The sequence below is a fragment of the Dipteris shenzhenensis genome, chromosome 33 (genome assembly GCF_047967505.1).
Source record: "Dipteris shenzhenensis isolate YYH24624 ecotype China chromosome 33, Dip_SZ_1.0, whole genome shotgun sequence".
Taxonomy (NCBI): Eukaryota; Viridiplantae; Streptophyta; class Polypodiopsida; order Gleicheniales; family Dipteridaceae; genus Dipteris; species Dipteris shenzhenensis.
In genome coordinates, this window is record NC_141628.1 from 19,787,651 (window position 1) to 19,813,870 (window position 26,220).

General features: G+C 41.9%; 1 protein-coding gene across 3 annotated transcripts; it reads left to right on the forward strand.

The window, feature by feature from the left end:
• The first annotated feature begins 2,060 nt into the window (after positions 1–2,060).
• On the forward strand, positions 2,061–25,445 carry LIS (WD-40 repeat family protein / small nuclear ribonucleoprotein Prp4p-like protein). 3 transcript variants are annotated; one of them, XM_087372109.1, is made up of 6 exons: positions 2,061–2,963; positions 10,959–11,412; positions 11,587–11,784; positions 11,879–11,960; positions 12,070–12,177; positions 25,383–25,445. In XM_087372109.1, exons 1-5 carry the CDS (start codon positions 2,188–2,190, stop codon positions 12,132–12,134), a joined length of 1,575 nt encoding a protein of 524 aa, XP_087228235.1. In that variant the 5' UTR covers positions 2,061–2,187; the 3' UTR covers positions 12,135–12,177; positions 25,383–25,445. The 3 variants fall into 3 exon arrangements, with proteins under 3 accessions (XP_087228235.1, XP_087228234.1, XP_087228233.1); XM_087372108.1 differs by lacking the exon at positions 25,383–25,445 and adding an exon at positions 12,374–12,920; XM_087372107.1 differs by lacking the exon at positions 25,383–25,445 and adding an exon at positions 12,374–12,920 and having other exon boundaries at positions 12,070–12,147.
• The last annotated feature ends 775 nt before the right edge of the window (positions 25,446–26,220 follow it).

A 26,220-nucleotide genomic window follows, 5' to 3' on the forward strand; every position in this document is an offset into this window, starting at 1 on the left:
ACTATTCATTGCAGCTCTCCCTCCACTCCACCTCCTTCTCTTTCTCTCTCTCGTTGTCCTCTCTATCTCTCTCTCTCTCTTTGTTTTTTCTCTCTCCTCCCAATATATATATATATATAAATATATAAATGTATATATATATATATAATATTCTCTCTCTCTCTCTCTCTCTACTATTTGTTATAGTTTGCTCCTCTATTGTAGTCTCGTTTGAAGACTACTATTCATTGCAGTCTACTCCTATGTCGCAGTCTTGTGTGGCTCGCTTATAGTGGTAATCTATCTTTGGCAATACATTGATGGTATCAAAAGAACGTATTTCTCCCTGATTGGGTGGATGCACAGATCCAAATCAACATTCCACATGAACATTCAATGCACCCTATACAAGCTTTTTATGCTATCTGACCAGGGCCCTTGTAGAGATACCTAAAAGCACAAAAGTCAACCTTATCAAAACTCACAAAAAGCATAACTCATTTTAGAACAATTCCATGAGATATAGTGCTATGCCAAGCTTTCATGCCTTTCAAAGGAATCTAATTGCTTTAACATACCATTTGAAATGCAAGAACCAATGAATCTAATTAAACAAATCATTTCCCCGTGTTCTAACAAGAATCCCCCTTTTTTAATCTCATGAAGAAAAGCAATAGCCAACTCATGGTGTTTTTTTTCATGGATATTGAGAAAGACCAAGGTTAACAAGAAATGCAAAGCCCTAAAGTGAAAACCAATTGAAATATTTTTTTTCTAACTTTAGTAATGGAATGATAACATAATAGAGAACAAAGGAGAGGGAGAAGGGGGTGCAGGGGGAGAGGTACAAAGGGAGGATAGTGAAACAGCATGAGCCTATGAATCAATTCTAGATGCACATCTATCAAGCCTGCCATATTGATTTCCTTATCTATGCCATTTGCTAGTGCTATGAACAAGACATCAAAATTTTTATGGGGTTGAATGGTCAAAAGACAAGTTCCTGAAACTCACAAAAACACATAATTCACTTTGACACAATCCCATGCAATGGAATGCCATGCCAACCTTCCATGCCTTTGGGAAGGAAATCTACTCAATCGAAGATATCATTTAGAAAGCAAGAACTGAGAAATCTAGTTAAATGATTTGAGGTTTCCATGGAATAGCAAGCATTTCCCTTGGTTATTTCATGAATAACCAACTTGTGGTCACTTTCAAAGGATTATTAGAAGAGAAAGCAAAAATTACTGACACCTACTTTTTGCCATCCCCCCTACAAACCACACGACTTCACAAAACAAGTTGCATTTCCTACATCAACTTAAATGCTTTCTTATTTGATGCATGCTAAAACAACACTCAAAGCAACTCATGCATCAAACAATGGTTTTCAAAAGCCCGTTCATTGTGCTTTATTCTTCAAATGCCCTTACAAAGTCCATTATCTATTTTTGTATGTACATATATACAGGCCTCCAAGGGTACTAGGCCTATTTCCATGTGCTCTTCTAATTTAAGCAAATCATTAAGAGACGTCATAGACAAAGTACTTGACCATACAACCAATTGTGGACAAATTTGAGTCACAGCAATGTTGGAAGTGATGCCGTACTTGTGCATAATAATGAAGTTGAGAGCAACAAGAGGTCGCAGCCCATGCATGCGATTACAGCAAGAAAACATGCACCATTGCCCCACCCTCCCTATCTCAGGGCGTCAGAATCTTCTTCGCTCTCTTAGTTTCCATGTAGTATGGAGGGACCACACTTGAGGTAGCGCCGATTAAATAAGGCGGGGGGAAAGAGTTCTCCATGAGATGTTTGGTGGGTCTAAGTGCCTGGCGTAAGTGCCTTAGAGAGCAAAGCCTGCTCTCAAAACAAAACAAACAAGTTGAATACATTCAAGAGGGGGGGGGGGGGACAAATTGAAAGGTGAAGAAGAAGAAGAGAGAGAGAGAAAGGGGGGCATAAATAAAAACTTAGCTTTAAGTTGAGAGAGAGAACGAGAGGAGGGAATGAAAATTAAAAATAAAGAGCTTCCAATTTCGCTTTGCCAAGCTCAGCCACGGTTACTTTCCACTTCCATAGTCCTTTGCAGGGCCAAAAAACAAACATCAAAAGCAAGGAAGCCAAGCAGCCCCGTAACCTAAAAAAGCTGTGTCTCTTTTGTGGTCTTGTGGTTTCTGTTAGCTCACTCTAAGCTTTCATGGCAGCACCTCCTTTGCGTCCCATGATTCCTGTTCCACCAGTTCTTCCTCGGCCTCCGCCTCCTGCATCAGATTCTTTGCGTCCCCCCGGTGTCAGCGATTCTTTAGACAACAATGATATGGAACCTTCGAACCCCGAGAGCCCTCAGCTTAGCCCCTCTCCCCACGCTCACGTTTTTGCTTCTTCCGAGTATGATGTTTCGGAGGAGAGTAAACGAGCTCGGGAACGCGAGGAGCAGCTTGTTCAGCAGCTCCTCATGCGTCGGAGAGCTTATGCCCTCGCTGTCCCTACGAACGATGGCGCAGTCCGTGCCAGGCTTCGGAGCCTCAATCAGCCAATCACCTTGTTTGGAGAAAGGGAGATGGAAAGAAGAGAGCGGCTCCGCGCTGTGATGGCACGGCTAGATGCTGATGGAGAACTCGACGAAATCTTAAATGCTCAGAACGCCTTGGGAGAAGCAATGCCCAGCGAAGCTGCCGCTGATGATGCACCGGAAGAGACGCAAGGGGTTCAGACTTCCCCTTTTTACACGGAAGGTTCTCAGCACTTACTAGAGGCTCGGATTGAAATCATGAAATATTCACTTCCAAAGGCAGCTGCAAGGATTGAAAGCATGAAACGGCAAAGAGAAAATCCGGATGAGGATAGAGATCTTGAGCTAGATTCTGTGCTACAACGAATGTCACAAATAACAATGAACTGCAGCGAAATTGGGGATGATCGCCCTCTGTCAGGATGCGCATTTTCACGAGATGCCACTCTTCTTGCCACAAGGTAAACAAATTCTTGAACAGTTGGGCCCGATAGACTCTAGTAGAAAGCTAAATTATATAGAAAGATTAGAAAAAAAGGTTAAACGAAATCAAATGAGGACGTCGAGCAATGATCTAACGTAGGGATAGCATGTAGTTAAACAAGAAAGAAAGATAGTCTATAACCATCTTTTGTTTCTTGTAGTCGTTTCTGCGTGTACTGTTATGATAAAGGATGCAAAATAGCTGTGAAAGTTTACCAAAAATTTAAAGTATAGTAGATTTTGCACATGGGTAGAAATATAAGGCTTGTCAATGGAACCTGAAACACATGCAGATTATGATTGGAAGCCTACGTTAGAAATAGTGAATTGATGTCCTAAAGCTGTACTCTGCCACGTTTGTGGACCCCTGTTCATGGTATGGCCACGTAGGTAGGGCACTCTTGGAGGCTTCAAGAACCAGCCGCCAGTCTTGGGGCTGGCCCACAGCACACAAATGATAATAAGCTACATGGCATGGAACCACACAGCCAAGTCGCTCTTTGAGTAGCCACAAGGGCTGCCAAATTACAACTCATAGCTGCACATGCTTGCTTCAATATATGAGCTGCTATATTGTACGCAGCAGCAAAGCTGCCATGTGGCAGTGCGGCCATGTTAGCTGTGATGGTTAGTCCAGGAGCTGCCAGCAAAAGTTGGCCTGCAGCAGTCCCAGTCACCTGTTATAATGTCACATGCACCCCTGCACTTGGGTGCAAGGTGACACACTGGCTACATCGACAAGTGCATTATAGTTTTCAGATCGGAGATTTTGTCTTATGCTGTGACCCCGTTGTGAGCCCTTGTCCAGGGACAGTCAGGCACAAGCTATGTAGGTCAGTCTCTCAGCCTTAGGTCAAGTCAGTAATTCAGTTCTTGTTCACTAGTACCCACTGGAGAACAGTAGGTTAAGTGCTTCCATCTTATAGGTTAGGTCTTAGCCTAGGTTAGGAGCCCCTTTAGGGCCCCCAAAGGCTGGACAGGTAAGCACGGAAGGCAGCCTGCCCAAAAACTCCCTTGGCAAATGAGTCAGGGAGGGCTTTTATAGGCTGGTTGTAGGCCAATGAGTCTGTAAAACAGACCAACTCAGTTGGCTGTTCACAGACTGGGTTGGCTCAGTTACAGCCCTATAAAAGGGCCCCTTGGCTGCCCTCTTTCCTCATTCAGTTTGCTCCTGCCTTCAGCCCTCCTACAGCTCCACTTCAGCCTCCTGTGCAGCCCTTGAGATCCTCAGATCTGGCCCTGCTCTAGCCTCAGTCCCTTGGCCATCAGTTCAGCCTGATCTGAAGGTGACCACGCAGCACAACAGTCGGAGGTTTGAACCAGCAAACAGAGAGAGGTTTGGACACTGTTTCTTCAGCTTTCTCAGCTCTCTTTTACAGTTTACACAGCTCACTCTCAGCTCTATATTTCAGTCATCTCTTAGTTCTCTCATAGGATCTATCACTCCTAGTTTTCACTCTCTCACTCATGCAGTAACGCTGCATTCCGGTAGACAGCACAAGCCTCTTCCTTGCCTTGCAGAAGCGTCCTACATCGTTAGTGTGGGCAGCATCAAGGTCTCGGTATTGGTCGGCGTTGCCTCTCAGGTCTTTGGGCTTGTTATATGTGTGCACAGTGAGCTCTTCAGAAGTGCGTTCCGTGCTCTCACGAAGAGTGTTCTTTGTATTTCTCAATTCTCCAAGTATAAAGCAAATTCTCCCCTGATTGGGGGAGGGGCCTTCCAGTGGGTACAGGGACCCAATCGGTTGTTGACTCTATTCTCTCTCTACCCTCATCTCCTTTCTCTCTCTATGGTAAACAATGCTCATTCCTCGCTAAAGGTTTAAAGCAGGTCTTGCTGTGAATTACACGATCAGATTACCGTTGCATGTTACATTGGTATCAGAGCTTCGGTTTGTATCTAGCTTGACTATCGCGAGTGTATGGTTGTGTTGAGATCTGGAAAGGACACACAATCAAGCACCATGGAAGGGTCAGGAAAAGATTTCAACTTCAAAGACTTTGAAGAGGAGAAAGACTACCAACAAGATATGCTTCCGCCAAATGCTCAAGAAGTGATGGCGAATATTCTAGAGCAGAATCGGGTTCTCCTACAGCAACTCGAAGAACATTCATCCCAGTTGGAAGAAAGTAGAAGACAGTTGGACTAGACAAAACTACGTTTGAAGGAAAAAGAAGCAGAAAAGCTGCTGGAAGAAAGAGGAACCACATATTTTGAAAAACTTCTCTTGTTGATGCGTGAGGAACGCAAAAATGAGGAGGCACTGCGACGCGCAGATCTCGCCTAGGCAGAGAGGCAACAAAAGCTAGACAGAGAGGCGATGCTTCTCCAACACAAACATATGTTAGCCGCTATGCAGGCAAGTTTGAGGGCAAAAGCTAGACCGAGAGGTGATGCTTCTCCAACACAAACAGATGTTAGCCGCTATCCAAGCAAGTTTGAGCGCAATAGTCGTCTTCGTCATAGCTTCACCATCGACAAAGGTAACACCACTCACTCGGTCCACTCCAAATTTTATTAAGTATGATGGTAAGTGTGACCATTCAGCAATTTTGCAATTTATTCATCAGTTTGTAGCTCATTTTCCGTTAGCGCGGATTCAAGATGAGCAAGATAAAGTCCACCTTGCAGCCCCTTATCTTACAGGTGAGGCGGTGACTTGGTGGCAGCATTGGGCTAGTAAGCATATTGACCCAAAAACGTTTAAGACGAATTTCGGGCAACGTTTGTGGCCGACCTTAAAGCCCGTTTTCTCCCACCCCAATATATGCTTAACGTGGAGGATGAGTTCACTGATCTCTCTCAGAATGGTTTGTCTCTATTGTCATACAGTAACAAGATCATCATGCTGGCGTTACAGTTGGACGTGACGAACAGCGTCAAAATGAAGCAATTCATTCGAGGATTGGACATGAACATACGTTTTACCATTCGGAACTTTGATCCGTCGGATTACGAGTAGGCGTTGACTCTCGCACCAAACCAGGAGATGATGCTGAACGGGGAAAAGCCCAAGCAGGCTTAGAAAGATTCCAAAGCCTCGCAACAGTTAAACAGCACAGCGGGTAAGGATCATAAGAAGAACAACCAGTTTCAAAAGAAAGACGGCTAGGCTTTTGGTCAAAAGAAGAAGTCCAAGTCAAAGATAACTCCGGATGAGAAGGCCAAAGCGGGTATTACGGGAGGCTATCTACAGTCTGACGAGCAAAAGCGGTACCAGCAAGAACATTGTTGCTTTCATTGCCACCACATTATTGGACATGGCAAGAAGGATTGTCCGAAGTGGCTTGTCGAAAAGGTTGCGAAAGCACCTACTTCGCCCGTCGTCAATGTAGTGGCTCTTCCAGTCCCGCCTCCATCCTCAGCTACGAATGCAGTCTTTCCTGCTTTGAACGCCGTTCCCATGGTGGTCTTTCAAGGTAAGAAGGGGGGCGATTTCTCAGATCAAAAGAAGGTGCTCATTCGAGTGTACGGCACAGCTAACGGACATCAGCTTATTGTCCTGTTCGATATGGGGAGTTCAAAAGTTGCCATCTCCCCTCAGCTTGCCAAGACAGTGGGGATACACCTTGGTGTCTCACGAGCTTGCAGTGGACGGGTTCACGTCCGGCTTGCGCACACATATCAGGCATAAGGCCATCCATTTCACTTTTTCAGTTCAAAAGACCATGTTTACGCGAGATTTTATTTTGACTCCTTTGATCGGGTGCGACATGATCCTCGAGATTCAATGGTTCCGTGAGCATGTTCCGACGCCTGATTGGCGGCATGACACCTTCACGATTGTGGAAGGTTTACCTGAGTCCACCGTGATACGCGGTGATCGGAGCATACCAGGGATTTCGTTAATCTCTCATATTCAAGCAAGTTGCGTCGCTTGCAAGGGTGCTATGTGTGCACTTGTCTATGTCCAGTTCCAAATCATTGCAGTTCAAGCCGCTCCTTCGATGGGGCAAGCAATAGAGAATCTACTCCAAGAGTTCCAAGACATCATGCTTCAGGACGATCTGCCACCCCAGCTGCCTCCTAACCAATTGGAAGACCATCACATTGATCTACTTCTGGACTCGACATCTCCAAGTAAGTTCCCTTATCGACTTTCAAAGTCTATGGAGGGGGAGTTAGAGCAGCAATGGTTTCAATTACTGCGCGGAGGGTTTATTAGACCTTCTTCTTCGCCTTTTGTTGCACCCATTCTATAAGTCCGCACGACTATGTGTCGACTACAGAGCACTCAACAAGCTTACGGTAAGCAACGAGTTTCCTCTGCCCCGCATCGAGTATATCTTGGAAAGACTCAATGGTGTAAGATTTTTTTCAAAGATTGACCCCAAGAGTGGCTACCATTAATTTCGAATTTTTGAAGCTGACATCCCAAAGGCAACTTTCCGAATTGAGCGACCCGAGACATCATCTTGTTAAATGTTGGTGGTGCATTCTTCAGACCAAAGGGCATGACGACAAACTCGTAATGAGCTGGGCTTTTTCTCTCAGCCTTTTCCGGTTGTTTTCATAATCAGCACCAGTTGCTTCTTCATGATGCCCATGATGTCCTTACTGGTGGTCACAGAGGTATCAACGGGACTTTGGAGAAGTTATAGCGCTATTTCTATTGGCCAAAGATGCGGAAGGACGTATACAGCTATGTGCGGAATTATCAAATATGCCAAAAGGTCAAGACTTCCCACAAGAAAGCGGCAGGCTTACTTATGCCATTGCCAATCCCCGACGGTCCTTTTCAGGACATAGGTATGGATTTCGTGGGACCACTTATAGCATCCGCAGGTACGCGTAATATTCAATGTCTTACTATTGTGTGTCGCTTTAGTAAATATTGTATGCTCATTCCGTTCAAACAAACGGCCAGCGCCGAAGATGTAGCTCGTTTGTTTATCAAGTATTGGTATCCCATTGGAGGGTTGCCAAAGACCATCACATTCGACAGGGACTCAAAGTTTACATCTAACTTTTGGCAAGCCTTGTTTGATAATTTTGGTACTAAGCTGCAGATGTCCAACACTTTCCATTTGCAATCGAACGGCGAGACGGAAAATTATAATGGTATGGCATTTGATATTTTGAATCATATTGTCATGATGCTCAAGGAAAGTGATTTTTTCTAGGAGTTTCCCCAGATATTGGCAGACTACTTGGAAGCAATGAACCTACCGCCAAGTTAAGGAGGGGGGAATGTCACATGCACCCCTGCACTTGGGTGCAAGGTGACACATTGGCTACATCGACAAGTGCATTATAGTTCCCAGATAGGAGATTTTGTCTTGCTGTGACCCCTTGTCCAGGGACAATTAGGCACAAGCTATGTAGGTCAGTCTCTCAGCCTTATGTCAAGTCAGTAACTCAGTTCTTGTTCATTAGTACCCACTGGAGAACAGTAGGTTAAGTGTTTCCATCTTATAGGTTAGGTCTTAGCCTAGGTTAGGAGCCCCTTTAGGGCTCCCAAAGGCTGGACAGGTAAGCAAGGAAGGCAGCCTGCAAAAGCTGCCCAAAAACTCCCCTAGAAAATGAGCCAGGGAGGGCTTTTATAGGTTGGTTGTAGGCCAACCAGTCTGTAAAACAGACCGACTCAGTCGGCCGTTTACAGACTGGGTTGGCTCAGTTCCAGCCCTATAAAAGGGCCCCTTGGCTGCCCTCTTTCCTCATTCAGAGCCTTCAACCCTCCTACAGCTCCACATCAGCCTCTTGTGCAGCCTTGAGATCCTCAGATCTGGCCTTGCTCTAGCCTTAGTCCCTTGGCCATCAGTTCAGCCTGATCTGAAGGTGACCACGCAGCACAACAGTCAGAGGTTTGGACCAGCAAACAGAGAGAGGTTTGGACACTGTTTCTTCAGCTTTCTCAGCTTTCTTTTACAGTTTACACAGCTCACTCTCAGCTCTATATTTTAGTTATCTCTCAGTTGTCTCATAGGATCTATCACTCCTAGTTTTCACTCTCTCACTCACGCAGTAACCCTGCATTCCGGTAGACAGCACAAGCCTGTTCCTTGCCTTGCAGAAGCATCCTACATCGTTAGTGTGGACAGCATCAAGGTCTCGGTATTGGTCGGCGTTGCCTCTTAGGTCTTTGGGTCTGCTATACGTGTGCACAGTGAGCTCTTCAAAAGTGCGTTCCGTGCTCTCTCGAAGAGTGTTCTTTGTATTTCTTATGTCTCCAAATTCTCCCTTGATTGGGGGAGGGGGCCCTCAGTGGGTACAGAGACCCAATTGGTTGTGGACTCTATTCTCTCTCTACCCTCATCTCCTTTCTCTCTCTATGGTAAACAACGCTCATTCCTTGCTAAAGGTTTAAAGAAGGTCTTGCTGTGAATTACACGATCAGATTACTGTTGCATGTTACATATAATGTTGGCCCATCAGCCTTTGGTTTAGTAAAACCGCGGCACAGAGGTAGTCACAAGCAGGCACAACCTAAGGTGGTGGCATGGACCAGGCCTCCAGGGCTTCATGCAGCACTTCCTTGAGATGCCAGCTCTTGCATTATGTGTAATGAACCCTTAGTGGAAAAAGCAATGTGGTGCAAAGTCCATAACTTGGGAGTGGCTGGTTTTGGCCATTTTTAAAATTACGACCTCGACTGTAGTGGGATAAGGATGTCCCGTTCTCTAGGGCTAGGGTTAGGATATCTACAGTTATATTTCGCTTTAGAAAAGCATGCATTATGCCTTTAGGATGTCTTATGGGACACTTATGGAGGGATCCTTATGGAATACAATGCATTCAGTACATGCATCATGTGTTGCTGTTCTTTCGGTACTGAGCCAAAGCCTAGGGTGGAAGGAGAACCCCTAACCTTATTACTAACCTAACATTGACCATTGCCTTGATATTTCCGACAACCCAACCACAAAAGCATCGAGTCTCATGCACTCGGGCACTAGGTACAATCCAAAACACATTACACTTCCCAGTCATGTTTCTAACTTGTATTGTCTAAGCGGATGAGTTTGGGTTTATGGTTTCAACCTTATGTGTGACTATGCATGATAGAGTTTATTGTTCCAACCTTATGAGTGACTTTCATGAGATTGAAACTGCACACTGTGTTGTGTATATAGAGGATGAGTTTGGTCATGTTCTTGTATTCATCTAGATATATGCTTCTGTTGTATTAGCGGACGCGCAAATCACCTTGTGGAGTTTTCATCCATGTTATGGCTTGTTGATATTGCAATAAATTCTTTCTATCTTAAGTTGGGCGGTGCCCTTTCAGTTAGATTGTCTAAGCATTGTTTTGCTTAGATTCTCGTCTGGGAGAGACTAAAATGAAATCGTTAGTCTTCACAAGCAGTTGTAGCTTGAACGAGGATTAGCCTTCTCCTTTAATACTCACGGCTGAGTCTGTCCTTCACCTCCGGACTGCCCACGGAGACTGAGTATGAAGATCTTTCTATAAATGGATGCTCAAGTATGTGTGGGTATGTTGATTTGTATGTGTGAGAGCATATGGTCTACATGCATGGTTGGGCACTGATGACGTCAGTGGGGGTGTCATAGTAGGCTGTAGCTAGTCCCGCTATGCAAAATGGAGTTTATGGTTTCAACCTTATGAGTGACTATCATGAGTTTGAAACTGCACTATTTCTGTTGTGGTTTTAGCGGATGAGTTTGGGCATTCAGCTAGATATATGGATTGTCTAAGCGGATTGAGCCTCTACTTTGTATTGTTTATGTGATCTTTGAGCGAACTACTTAAGTTCTTGCATATCTGAAAATCAAGTTTTGATGTTTAAAAATAGAATCAATATTATTATATATTTTCTGGCACTTTTGGATTTGCTTTTACTCCCCTTAAGGTATGTGTTGGCTTCTTTCACATTCTTATGGCCATAATACTTGCTGCACCCTGAACGTTTGTTGCTTATCTAATGTGTTTGGATTGGGCTGAAAATTTTTACCTTTATTTCTTTTGCTATAAGCCTCTAATAAAGCTTGTACTGCTGCCTCAATGGTCCAGTGGATGGAGTGGCATTACCAAAATATGGAGTGTTCCAGACCTGAAAAAGATTGTAACAATTAAAGGACACACTGAGCGGATCACGTCAGTGGCGTTTACCCCCAATGGAAAATATGTCGCCACAGCTTCTGCAGACAGGACTGCTATTCTGTGGGACCTCAGTGGGTCACTTGTGAGAAAATTTGAAGGTCATCTTGATCGTTTAGCTCGACTGGCCTTTCATCCTTCCGGTGCGTATCTGGGAACTGCCAGCTTTGATAAGACTTGGAGACTGTGGGATGTTAATACTGGTATTGAGCTGCTGTTGCAGGAGGGCCATAGCCGCAGTGTGTATGGGATTGCTTTCCAAGGTGACGGTGCTTTGGCAGCAAGTTGTGGCTTAGATGCATTGGCCCGAGTATGGGATATGCGAACCGGGAGGAGCATTTTGGCATTGGAAGGTCATGTGAAGCCGGTAGGTTTGTAGTATCAGGTTTCCCTTTTTCGAAATTTCAATGCTTATTTTTTTCTGCTGGAAAAGTGTGATGCCTTTCCAGATGGCACTCTTCTATGCTATTTGGCACAGCAATCTCTTTCTTCCTTTTTGTTATTGATCATATAAAACTCATTAAATTGAGATGCCATGTAGGTCTTGGGACTAGACTTTTCCCCAAATGGTTATCATCTGGCCACAGGAAGTGAAGACCACACATGCAGGGTGTGGGATCTAAGGAAACGACAGACCTTGTACATTATACCTGCACACTCATCTTTAGTTTCACAAGTGAAGTATGAGCCTATGGAGGGTTATGTTCTAGTAACAGCATCATATGACAACACTAGCAGGGTTTGTATTCCTTGTCTAAATGCATATTTGTGTATTTTGAAGATTTTGTTGTTAAATACAACAGCTGACATGCAGTCTTATTATTGATCTACAGATATGGTCTGCAAGAGATTTCAAGCCTGTCAAAACTCTCGCCGGACATGAAGGCAAGGTTATGGGTGCTGATGTCACAGCAGGTATGTTTGTGAACATCACTGCTATTGCATCTTGGGAAAGAATAATGCTTTAATCTTGATGAAATAAATTGGCCTTGTGATGATCTGTGTCATATTTCTGTGCATGCAGAGGGGCAGCTTGTTGCAACTGTAGCTTACGATCGAACTATCAAACTCTGGGCCAACACTAGCTAACAGCTGACTCAGTGTGAGTGTAGCAGCCTGTCTTTTAAATGAGGTTGTTTCAAGTTTGTTAGGGCTTCATTTATGTTTTTTTGTGGCATTTGCAAACATTCCTTTGTTCTTTGTGCTACCATTATGTATCTTTGCTTCTTAACGAAAATAAATTTTGCCGCTGTGTTAAACCTATTAGTAGTTGACAGAATCACCTTTATGCGAGTGGACTGTAGTAAACACGTTTGCACTTGCTGCAGTTTATTTGAAGCTGGATTTGGCCACAAGGAGTGGGGGTCAAGTATGAGCCTGTTGGTTGGGATCCTCAAGATACTTATCTTATGGAAGATTATAAGCCCTCTGTCTTTAAATCTCCTTAAATTCTTATGCTTTTTGATATTATAAGCCCTTTCTGTCTATTGGACCAACACTCAGACTTTGCTAAGTTTTTTTCATTTTTCCTGGAGTGTTAATCACTGACCTTGCAATATGAATGTAAGACTGCTTTCTGGGCCCAGCGTGATCATGGCTGTGCGCCCTCTTGTCCAGAGAAGTCAGCATGTAGGTTTGTGTAGAGAATACGAATGTACATTATCTGCACCTACTCTTGTGTACTGGTGATGTTCAGCGAAAAGCCAGGGCCCACAGAGAAGCCAAATGCATGAGATAGATGTGAAAGCACACGCACAGGCACTTGAGATCTGAGCATTTGTGTGAAAAGCACCCAAGATAAATTATAAAAGAATGCTCTCTCAACGAGAGAGGAGGGAGACAGAGAGAGTTGCTTCAGCCCACTTAAAATAAATGTAGAATCTGAAATGAATGCAAGAGATTTTCCAATGATCCACTTTTGAGCATAAGGCTCAAAACAAAGAACTTACTTTCGTAACTTAGTATAAGAACATCACAAAGACAGTGGCATTCCCACTGTCCTACAAAGCTGTGCAAGGGAACTATTGGCTTCATGATGTCAAATGGTATGGAAACATGTATAAATGATACAAGCCTAAGTGTTTTTACAAATTGAGAGGTGAGTGGTGTGTGACACACATTGCAGGTTTCCATAGTGCACCCGAATTTCCCTGGGACGATACAAGGATGATACTTGCTCTCGAGGATAATTTGTTTAAGAAAACAAACGACGGTAGAAAATAGAACTTGATAGGGTGAATATCTTACAGATTATAAAATTTGGGGGCATTTAGTTGAATATAGATTTTTTGAATATAGGTTTTGTGTGTTGATTGACTATTGAGCATCACATTTCACCTGCATTGTCTAGGCTTGCTTATGTATTAGTTAACTACGGTCCAAAGGTGGTGATTTTGTGTCTGAATCTTGAGGTGATACGAAGAATTTACTGATGAATTGTTTCACTAATGTTTTTCAAGTTTGGTTAGGATGGGTCAATTGCCTATTCTTTGATATTTGACCTTTTAAAAAGTTCATCCTTTATTTGTGTGTTGAAAGTCCTTCCTGGAAAGGTGTTTTCCTTGTAGTCGAGCAATGAAGATCCTTAACAAATCTTAAACACCACATTTATGGATCTCAAGTTTCATGAGTGTGTGATCAAAGGTCCACCATTTTGAATGTGGATTCCTTTTGTTCTTCATTAATGCTCAATCAACTTAGGCTTCTTTGTATGAGGTTTAGAAAGACATAACAATTGTTTTGATAGTATCTTGATAGTTTCAAATGGGACTTGAGCTCTATTTGTTAGAAAATAGAGAGTTGCTTTCATAGAGAACTTGCACTTGAAGATTGAAATTGCCGAAGATCACACAAGTATGAAAAATAATACCTCTATGTGTATTCAATGTTAGAAGGAATGAACCCAAATATGTATAAAGAAAAAGTCAAATTTGGATACAAAATGTAATGCTCAAAGTGTCATCATTTGGTAGCTTGGATGTTGCCTAATCATGGACCTTTGGCACTTTTTAGCTTTGATAGCTTGTATGCACACAACGAGCTTGAGTGGGCTTGCTTTTGTTGCTATGATACACTAATGGATGCTCTACTTGTTAAAGATTGGCATTGATTGGCATTGACCATTAATAGAGCCCTTGATCTTGGCCAACTAGTTTGTACTTGTGATGACCCTATAGGGTTCACCATATAGGTATTACAATTAAATGGTACCTTGCACTTGATTGTGGTTGCTTGTTGTTGATAAGTACAAACAATGTTGACTTGGTTTAGCTCCTCTCTTAAGCCTATAAATATGGTTAGAGGGTGTCGTGTGTTGCCATTCTTGGGTTTATTATTGCTAGCATCCCAACTCTTATTCTAGGGCCTTTTGTTGTTATGGAGCCCTTCCATGTAGTGTCCTAGTTGCCCACTTGGCAACTTGTAGCATCTAGAATAGTTGACAATGTATATCTTAGAATGCTCCAAAAATGGATACCAAATGTAGTGCTCTAAGGGTTGCCATCTAGTAGCTTGGATGTTGACTAGATGTGTAATTCAGCACACCTATATGTTGCCTAGTAGCTCCCTTAGCTTTCTTAATTTACATGCTCATAGTGAGCTTCTATGCATTCCTTGAAGCTTTGCTTTTCTCTCGAAGATCTATACTGAAACTTCCTAACCTTTCGGCTTTGGATGACAAGACCAACGATCGATCTAGATATATGGTGAGAATTGTGCCCGCTTTGCTTCTCGTTGACTTGTACATGTTTTGATGCTAACATGCTAGTCTTATTCCAAGGCGTTTTGTTGTTGCTATGTAGCCCTTCCATGCAACCCCATTGCTTCTACCACTTAACCATGTGGCAACTTGCACTTTGGCCACTTGGTAGCTCTCTCTCTCTCTCTCTCTCTCAATTTAGTCCTCATGGCTCTTTCATGTCTAGGCCATGTGGTCTCTCTTTGATCACCTTCCTTGTTGACAGGTCATCCTCCCCCATGTCCTTGTATCGCGGAGGTGACATCGAATATCCAACATTTTCTTTGTACAAGCGCCTAAAATCAAAGTTGTCTTAGAGAAGAATTGGATGTCTTTGTATCCGTTTGTACTACATAATGTGCTAGAGAGTTACCTCTAGTCATGGTGCTATGGCCAAGTTGTTAGATTACCCTCCCTTGCAGAACAAAGTGTGCTCACTTTTGTTTCAAAGCATTTTGTCACCCATCGTACATATAACTTGTTTGTTCCATTATTGCTTGTAGAACTATTTGATTCCTGTGACTACCATGAATCTCTTGCATCTTCATGTGTGTGTGGACCATATTTTTTCCTTCGAAGCATGGAATTTTCTAGAAAAGTTCAATTCAAATCTTCTTGATGAATTATGTTTGAAAGTACTTTGCATCAATAGCAAAGAGGTTATGTTGGTGCACGTAGGCTCATGTGGCTAGCGCTAGAGTCCTTGTGGTCCTAAACTTGGCCTCTTTTGAAAAGCATGATGATATGGTAGAACTATCATAAGAGCTTTTTGTTGAAAACTTCGATTTGAGCTTGGAATGTAAGGGAAAAATTAGTATAATCTAATTAAGAGAGAGAATTAAACAGAAAATGTTAAGGCTCATACATAAACACCCCATGAAAGAATGAAATCTCCACTCTTTGAGCATTGTGTTGAATTCACTCGTGTATTTTGTGCACTCTCACTCAAGTGTCCATGTTCCCTTGTGTGTTATTAATGATTTTTAGCGTGCTTATCCCTACACTTCTAAACCTTTCAATTCTTCTCCTCTCATTAGGGAAATATGGACTCAAAAAGGGCCTCGTAAGGAAGAGATTAGGGAAATGAATTAATATGTTAATCATTGGTGAAAGCAGGATAGTAATGTATAGGGTTCTAACTATGAGGAACAAATGCATTAGTACAAATTCTAATTTTTGAAATTGCCTTTTGGAGGGCCTTGTTTGTCTTTATGTCCATCTAACAGCACCTCAATGGTGCATATTCATTACGTCTTTCAAACCCTCCGATTTGCATCTCATCTAACGACTCACAATTAGCATTTGATAATGGCCATTGGATGAACTTTGTAATCCATGGAGCACCATTGGCTCTTGAAATATGCATTAAGCGTACAATGCCTCCGAGATTGTTCTCTCCTCCATCGTCCCATTACGAAGCTTTCACGTGGACGAGGAGACTGCGACTGGTTTTAGGCCTTTCGATCCTCTTTAGAACATCCACTCCAAGGGCCAGCAGTGGCCCTTGTATTTGCATTAAGTGCATCACAAAGAAATCTACCGCGGCCCTTAGGAATCCTCTGCCCTCATGTCATGCTTATGCCATGTGGACTTTCTGGCGCTCAGAGTAGATTGTGGGTGGCTGTTGTAGGTCGTTGGATCTTGTTACAATATAGTGGCCCTTGAAGGCCGAGGGCCATAAGCAATTGTTGGGAAACTACAAGCGTTTGAATCCAACGATGCACACGATAGTTATTCTCCATCGCATGATGAAGATCTCTATCCACAGTGAATGGTGATCTCTTAAGGGTTAGAAACCCCTTAAACTTCGTGATTCTAGTAAGCTAGACTAGGGACCACATTTCTTTCCACCAAAGAGGAGGAAGAAGAGACACTCCATTCTTTTAATGCTTGAGCCTCCTTATTGGCCACCAAGAGCTCAATCCAAAAGTTTAAGATCCTAATGCAAGAGGCCCCCTAATGCATCCTTGTGATTGCATTCACCCAATCTCTTTGGGTCCTCCCTCCAACTTTCTCTCTCTTCTTCCATTCTTTCCTACTCTTGTTCTTCTTCATATAGAATCACTCAATTCCAAATCACTCCTAAACCATGAAACCCTCTTTGATTCCTCATATGTCAAAGCACTTTTATTCTTTTCTCCAAACCTAATTGTACTTTCTGAACATTGAAGCCTTACTTTTGATCTTGTCTCTCCAACCATGAAGAAAACACGTTCTCCATCCTTTCTCTTTTGTCAACTCAAACTCACCTAAGCTAAATCTTCCCTTTTTCCCAAGAGATTATGTTGCTCTCTTTTCATTCAACTAGCTGCATCATTTTGAAGAGACACACACACACACACACACACTTACACACACACACCCACACACACATTTTCATTCTCTCAATTATACTGACTCTTGTGGTTTTTTAATTAAAAAAACCTCCCCACCTCACCTCCCTAATAGATACACACACTCATACTCAATATATGTTTATATATGGCTATACTTGTAATATTATTTTCTTTATGTTATTTTAAAATTATGGATTTAATTAAGACATGATATGCGCCATTTTATTAGATGCTCTCTTTCTTTTCCCTATTGTTTGTTTCTTTTTTAATATATTTTGCTTTACGCTTTTAAAAATTTTTTCCCTTCCTCCCTTATGCATTATATAATTTTTTAAATTGTAGGTTATTTCCCCCCGTAGGGTAGTAATAGTACCTCTTAGAACCCCTTGAACCTTACCACCGACCCCCCCTTCCTTTTTCCCTTCCTAATTAATTCCCACTTTTTCTTCTTTACACTTTAATTTGTTTCCCCCTTTATTAACCTCCCCTTCTTTTCTCCTAATTAACCCTACCTAAAACTTTTTTCCCCCTCTTTATTTACACGCTAAGAACTTTGGAGCATCTTTGCCCTAAGTCATCCCTAACCATATTTATCCCTATCCTAATATTTCTACCCCTTTGCTAAATATGGTTTCAGCCCACTCCCACTCATCGCTATTCTTGTATAACTGCCACCGCCCCCCTATCCTTATACTTGATTTACCTTATCTATTACTCGACTCTCTTAAGTGCTTGCATGCTCACCTTCATTCTCCCTTTCTTATCACCACTCCCTTATCTCCTCACTCTTCCTAGGTTGCTCCTTTGCACTACTAGTACTCCGTTTGGCTCGCCTTCTTTGTGAGGTATTTTTCAGTTGGTCACCGTTCATGTTTTTTAGCGGCCTCCCCTATGTTGAGATATTGAGCTCCACTCGCGATATTCCAGGGTGACCGTTGTGCATTTATGTCACCGACTTGTTAGCTGCAGATGCGGTTGGTGCGGTTGGTACACCGCCCACGAATAATAGCTGGATGACAGCTATCCTTATCTACTCTAGTTTGTGGCTCAGTTAGTATGCCACCTTAGTTAGTTGAGTTTGGTTTGAGACCCACATATAGGGTTCTTCTATTTCTTTGTACTTGAGTTCTTTTGGCTTTCACAACTAAGAAGAGGAAAACTGTTTTCAGCCTCTACCTTTGTGTGTATTCCCCCATTGTGTATGTGAGAAAGCTGCAAGTGAGACTCCTTCCCTCTCTCCCACTATCTTCACATGGTATCAGAGCCTTGTTCGTGGTAAGGAGCTCAAGAAAGCAAACCAAGTTCGCGGTGTCTTGGTAAGAGGACCAGTGTTGCTTTCCTATTTCGAGTTTGGGAGCAAATCTCTGCAGGTAGCACAGCCAGAAGTGCAAGAGTGCACTGTCTTAGATTGAGACGCCCTTCGCGGTGTGGCGAGAGCGCAGTATATGCTGCAGGATAGAGCGAAGCCCTCGGTGACTTTATTTTTTTGATTCGAGGCCAGTTCGGGGCCCGTTTTAAAGGCAGAAGTTCTTCGCAGGCACTCAGAAAAAGGCCCTGTTTTGGCTATGCGACCACTGCTCAGCTAGTCGGTGAAATGTTGCCGCAGAAATTGCATCGTATGCCTGTGTGCAGAGATATTGGGAGTTGCAGAATCATCACTAGGAAGTGACTGTGTGGTGAAATACCACTTTTGTCAGTTTTACAGATCTGCCCGTGTGAGGCAAAAGCTGTGTTTTTTGCAGTGACAGAATATTTTGCAGTGTTCTGTAATGGCATCTGATTCTCTTTCACAGATTCTCACTGAAAAGCTTGACAAGAACAACTTCCAGGCATGGAAGTTTAAAATGACGAATTTCCTTATGGGAAAAGGCTATTGGGAGTTCATTACAGGAAATGAAGAAGAACCTGTTCTTCCTAATGTTCCCAATCAACAGGAAATGCAGGCATTTAAAGGATGCCATGAGAGAGCTAGAAAAGTTATGTACTGGCTGTCTATCAGTATTTCGGACTCTATGATTGTGCATATTCAGGATGCAAGTACGCCAAAGGAGGCATGGGATACTTTGGCAAAAATGTACAGCACAAATACGCAAGCCAGGAAAATGCAGCTCAAATAGGAGTTGCACAATGTGCAGAGAGAAAATTTGAGCATAAATGACTACCACATGAAGGTGAAGAAAATTGCAGATGCACTTGCTTCCATTGGGTCGCTAGTGGAAGATGATGATCTAGTTTCTGTGACCTTGAATGGTCTAGGAAAGGATTATGCACAGTTTCGAACATCCATTGCCGTCCGTGAAAAATTTCTTGATTTTGAAGAGTTGTTTGCTCTTCTAATTTCTGAAGAGCAGAGAAATGGGGGTGCATCTTCTTCAGGAGGAACTTCAAAAGAAACTGTCTTCTACTCAAATGCTGGAAGAGGTAGAGGCAGAGGTAGAGGAGGCCGATCTGCAGGCCGTGGTAGAAATCAGAATATGCAGCAAACTCAAGAAAACCAGTCCTATGCAGGAGGACATGGTAACTCTAGAGGCAAGGGGAGCCAAAGAGGCCGTGGTGGATGGCAGAGAGGCCAAAATGCAAACAGCAATGTTGAATGCTACTATTGTGGTAAAATGGGTCATATGGCTAAGGACTGCTACAAAAAGCAAAATGACATTATGAATGGAAAATTGCAGCAAGGCAATTATGCATCTTCCAGTAGACAGGGTGATGACAGAAATGAGCATCTATTTATGGTGCAACATATGACCAATTCTGTGACAAGTACAGAAGAATGAAATGATGTGTGGTATGTTGACTCAGGTGCATCAAACCACATGACAGGTCATGCAGAATGGATGCAGGATGCAAGGAAAATGGAAAAGCCAGGATTTGTGGAGACTGGTGATGATACTGCACATCCTATTGTGCAGATTGGTAAAGTTCCTTTGTCTATGCAGGATGGGAAAAAGAAATACCTGCTGATGTATTTCATGTCCCGAACATCACCAAGAACCTGGTTTCTGTTGGTCAAATAGTTGAGCAGGGCTTGCAGGTCAGATTTAATCCTCATGGATGCTTTGTTGAGGATATGAAAAATAATGGTCGCTTGATAGCAAAAGGAAAGAAGAAGGGCAGGATGTTTACGTTGGATGCGGACATGCCTGAATTGAGTACAGCAATGTTTGCACATTGGATCGGTGTAGTTGCAGATATTGATATCTGGCACAAACACATTGGTCATGTTAATATACAGCGGCTTAAATCAATGCAAGCCCAAAATATTGTTGCAGGATTGCCTAAATTCAAGGTTGCAGAAATGCATAAGGTTTGTGAAGCCTGTCAATTTGGGAAACAGGCAAGGAAACCTTTTCCTAGGCATGTTCAAGAGAGTAAAAAGCCATTGGAATTAATCCACTCTGATGTATGGACTAATAAAGCTGCATCTATTGGAGGATGTTACTATTTTGTCACATTTATTGATGACTTCAGCAGAAAACTTTGGGTGTATTTTATAAAAAAGAAAAGTGAAGTGTTTGGGCACTTCAAAGCTTTTAAAGCTATGGTTGAAAAAGAAACTGGCCTGCAAATAAAATGCCTAAGGTCAGATGGAGGGGGAGAGTACCTCTCAAATGAGTTTGCAAGGTTCTTGCAGGAGCATGGTATAAAGCAGCAATATTCATGTAGTCATACCCCACAGCAAAATGGAATTGCAGAAAGGAAAAACAAGCATATTGGAGAGGTATCTCGGGCCATGCTAAATCAAGAAGATCTACCAGATTATTATTGGGTTGAAGTAGTTGCTACAGTAGTTTATATAATGAACAGGACTCCCACTGCAGCAATACATGGCATGACGCTAGAGGAGATGTATACTGGTAGGAAACCAGACATTTCTCATTTGAAAATTTGTGGTTGCATTGCCTATGTTCATGTGCCAGATGAGTTGAGGTCCAAGTTGGATCCAAAAGCTAAGAAGTGCATCTTTATTGGTTATTCTCTGCAGCAGAAAGGGTATAGATGCTATAACCCTTCTACACGTAAGTTCACAGTGAGCAGAGATGTTGTTTTTAATGAGATGAGGAGCTGGTATAAACTAGTAAATGTAATGATTGATGTAGATACACAAAATGGTAATGCTGCATAGAATTCACAGCAGCAATCACAAAATATTAGTGGACCTGGAGTGTCCTCTAGCAGTGGTTCACATACTTCACCATGTATAGGCAGATTGAGATCAGGAGAATCTCCTCAAAGCAATGCAGAGAGTGGTATGCAGGTATCACAAAAAGGAAAAGAGAAGGTAGATAAGCCCATGTTTGATGTGAATGCAGGTCACTCTTATGTGGATGGTGAATCCAGTGGCTCAGAACAGAGCATTGATGATGAGTTGGGCATTCCTTCTGTTGTTACACCTGGAGTAAGGAAGACCAGAGATGTTTTGAGAGCACTTGGAAGTGAGCCTATTTTGCGTAGGTCTACCAGGGTTAGGTATCCTGTGGATAGGTTGAAATATGATGGATTTATAGCCATTCACTATGCCTATATGGTCAAAGTGATACAGGAACCAGAACCCACTTCTTTTGAGCAAGCCATGGGAAATGAAAAATGGGAGAAAGCCATGGACGAAGAAATGGATGCCTTGGAAGCAAATGCTACATGGGAATTGGTGCCTTTACCTAAAGACAAGAATGCAATTGGCTTAAGTGGGTTTATAAGATCAAGCACAATGCAGATGGTTCTGTGAATAGATACAAGGCAAGATTAGTTGTCAAGGGGTATGCCTAGACATATGGCATTGATTATGAAGAAACTTTCAGTCCGGTTGCAAGGATGGCAACCGTAAGAGCAGCCATTGCTATGGCTGCATCAAAGGGATGGTCTTTACATCAAATGGATGTAAAGAGTGCCTTCTTGCATGGTGATTTGCAAGAAGAGGTCTTTATGGAGCAACCACCAGGTTATGTTCATGCTCTTCATCCTGAGTTTGTTTGCAGGTTGAAGAAAGCCTTGTATGGCTTGAAGCAAGCACCTAGAGCATGGTCTGACAAGATAGGACAATATCTTGTCACTATTGGCTTTCAGATTTCCAAGGCAGATTTCTCACTCTATGTGAGAAAAACAGAGAAAGGTATTATGCTGCTTGTCATTTATGTTGATGATTTGATCATCACAGGTGATAGTGATGAAGATATCCTTCATGTGAAAATGCTATTGAGGCAGAAGTTTGAGATGATGGATTTGGGAGAGCTACGTTATTTCTTGGGCATTGAGGTGATTAGATCACCAAGTGGGATATAGCTCTTGTAGAGGCAGTATGGATTGGACATGCTGTCCAAATATGGGATGACAGGCTGTAAGCCTATTTCAATTCCTTTGGAGCAGAATGTGAAGGTGAGCACAGATGCAGGTGAGCTTTTGGAAGACCCTACTATGTACAGATGCATAGTAGGAAGTTTGATTTATATGACTATTACCAGGCCAGATCTAAGCTATGCTGTTGGATTGGTAAGTTTAGTTTATGCAGTCTCCAAGGAAACCACATTTGGATGCGGCTAGACGCATACTTAGGTATGTGAAGTCCACATTGCAGTATGGACTATTTTATGAGGCTGGGGTTCAGATACAGTTGCATGGATACACTGATGCTGATTGGGCTCGTAGTATTTCTGATAGACGATCTACCAGTGGATATGTGTTCCCTTTTGGGAGTGCTGTAGTCACTTGGAGCAGCAAGAAACAGCCTACAGTTGCCTTATTGAGCACAGAGGCTGAGTACAAGGGTGCAACAATGGCTGCATGTGAGGTAGCTTGGTTGCATAAGCTACTCTATGATATGCATTAGTCTACAGATGGGCCAGTTGTCATTTATTGTGATAACATGAGCAGCATACACTTGGCAAATAACCCAGTCTATCATGCTAGAACAAAGCACATTGAGGTGCATTATCACTATGTGCGGGAGAAGGTTTTACTAGGTCTTATTGATCTAGTTTATGTTAGCACAGAGGATCAGGTAGTTGACATATTCACAAAAGCATTGGGCGCAGAGAAGCTGCGCAAGTTCAGAGACCTGCTTGGTGTGCAGGAATTGGGATTGAGCTCGAGGGGGAGTGTTGAGATATCGAGCTCCACTCGTGATATGCCAGGGTGACTGTTGTGCATTTATGTCACTGACTTGTTAGCTGCAGATGTGGTTGGTACACCGCCCACGAATAATAGCTAGATGACAGCTATCCTTATCTACTCTAGTTTGTGGCTCAGTTAGTATGCCACCTTAGTTAGTTGAGTTTGGTTTGAGACCCACATATAGGGTTCTTCTATTTCTTTGTACTTGAGTTCTTTTGGCTTTCACAACTAAGAAGAGGAAAACTGTTTTCAGCCTCCACCTTTGTGTGTATTCCCCCATTTTGTATGTGAGAAAGATGCAAGTGAGACTTCTTCCCTCTCTCCCACTATCTTCACACCCTATACACTCTTCACTACCTTTAAGCATGGTTCTTGCTTTGTTGGCTTGGGTTTCACTTCTGATGGCTTATAGGACTATTTATTCATTGGTTCGATCATTACTTTGCTTATGTGCTTGGTTGAACCTTGCTTACTCTTTTTAGCGCAAATTCTTCAACGTCCAAGTTCTTATTTCTACCTCAACGTCTTCCCCACCAAGATTCCCTGCATGGCTTCTTAGGAGGTAACCTCTTCATACTATTTTACATAATAGTTTATTGAAATTCGTGCTCAACACCTCCTTTCTCTCTGACTCCCTGTGTTTGGAGGTGTACAATTTTTTCCTGGCTGGTGTTCGGAGCTTCGCCGGCTTCTTTGTGTCTCCTTGATGCTTTGCAAGCGGTTCACTTCTCCTCTCCCTTACATATTACCTACGGCTTTCTTTGTTTCACTGCTCCCCACATCAAACTTTGTGCTCTTCATGGTTTGGGTGTTGGTGAATTTGCTTGAGCAGGCCCTTAACTTAGTGGCTCATCCTTCGTGGCTACAGCGCCTCTTTCAACTCACGTACCAGTTCTCTTACGTGTTTGATGTGTTGCTGCTTGGTAGTTACGATCTATAGCCTAAAAAAGAGAGGATGAATCGTTACCTTCTTGTAATGCATTGTTTGACTTCTTTGTGTCGACTGTGTAGAGGATTCCCTCATAGTGTATTTCGGAGTCAACCGTATGGTTCACTATGACTCTTTTAAATTTTAATTACCTTTAATTGTTTTTACTTTGGTTAATCACAAGTATCGTAGTTCTTGTTTAATCTTTTTTTAAACATAGAATTCAAGATTTTCTCAAACCCTTCTTATAACTACATGGTCCTTTGGAAATTTGGAAGGAATTTTTTAGCTTAGCTTTCCACGTATTTGTTCTAAAGAGTTTATTAAAGAAAATTGTTTAGTGCTTAATTTAGAATTTACACTTTATGTTTTGTTATCTCTTCTTAGCCTGCTTTTCTGATTGCTTATAGGTAATGTATATGCCCTATTCCTTGGAAATTTTTGCGTAAGTTTCTAGTTTCTTTCTTTATTTCCTTAAATTTAATGTTTTTCTTTTAGGGTCATATATTTAGTGACTTGTATATAATTATTTTCTTAAAAGTATGTTGTCTTGAGAGCACTTATAATCCTTTTTTAAACTTTACTTGTATTTATATTATAAAGTAAAAACCTTTGGTCTCCTTCAAAAAGTTTGTTTATAGCATTTTGCATTTCATAGTTAAAATTAAACTTACTTCCTTTTTTGTGTGTCCTTTAATTACTTACAAGAAATAAATAACTTAATGGAATTTTTCTTCTTTGCAAGGATTTGTGGCTTACAAATTAAAAACGTTAAAAGACATTAAATAGGTCTAAGAGTAAGATCTTCTTGCTTTATTAATATTTTTAAAATTCTTGCTAGGCCTGTATGTCCAACCTTTTCCCTTTTTATTTCTCTAACCTATTGTCAACCTAGGTTAATGAGGATTAACCCCCTTATTCAAAAAGGGTGTGGACTACCCCCCTATAATAAACTATAAAGTTTTTTCTTAAGATGATCTTTCATCTTTTGTTCTATTTCAAATGATGGTTATTCTAATGGTTGTGGACTAAACCCTTTTTTTTCACACATTTTTTGTGAATTATCTCCTTTTATTTTTGCTCTTGGTTGACTCTTTTTATGCATTAGAGTCTAGAAGGTTGTGCATGTTCCTAGGTAAAGCAATAACAAGCCGGGGAACACAGGCATTACCTGTCTACCCAAATCACGCTATATTGTTCTAACATTTAGTGTATTTGGATGGTGGCAGGTAATTGAACCCTGACCTCGGAGCCTAGACTACTGGATGGATTCTACACTTTTGTAAACCTACCTTGTTTGGCTGTAATACCTTCGGAATAAAATTATATCTCATTTCTCCATAATTGAATTATTTTTAAATTCTAATTGTTTAGTTTAAGGCCAATCTATGACTGAATCGATGGTATGGTTCAATTATTGAGGGGATATTGAATTCTAAACACACACATACACACACACACACACACACACACACACACACACACACACACACACACACACACACACACACACACACACACACACACACACACACACACACACACACACACACACACATTAAGACAATATTGTTTTACAAAATAACTAGCTACCTTGTTGGCTATCCAATTCACATAGTTGGTTCAAGAACCAACTTGATGGTCAAAATAGCAAGCTTATTGGCCTTCACTAGCTACCTAAGTGGGTCGTAACATTGTTGTAACATTAATTTACTTGAGTTAGCTAACCAATTGAGCTAAATTATTAGCCATCCCTTGTACACACTTGGTTTATGAACCATCTCGATCATTGTTGACATCCTTACATACTCTACAGACAATGTAAGCATGCCACATTTAATAGAAATTGGGAAATTTGGGAGCCCAACCTCCCAAATAAAATTTGAAAAACACATTGTCAATATATTTATCGATACACCAAAGTACCAATGCATAACTCGTTTAAAAAAAAACAAATCTAGGTGTTAAAGCTTTGAAAATTTGAATGAAATGCCCTATTTTCCTTATAGTGATTTTAAGACATAGATCTCAAATATTTGCTCATCCATCAAAGTATAAAAAGTGCAT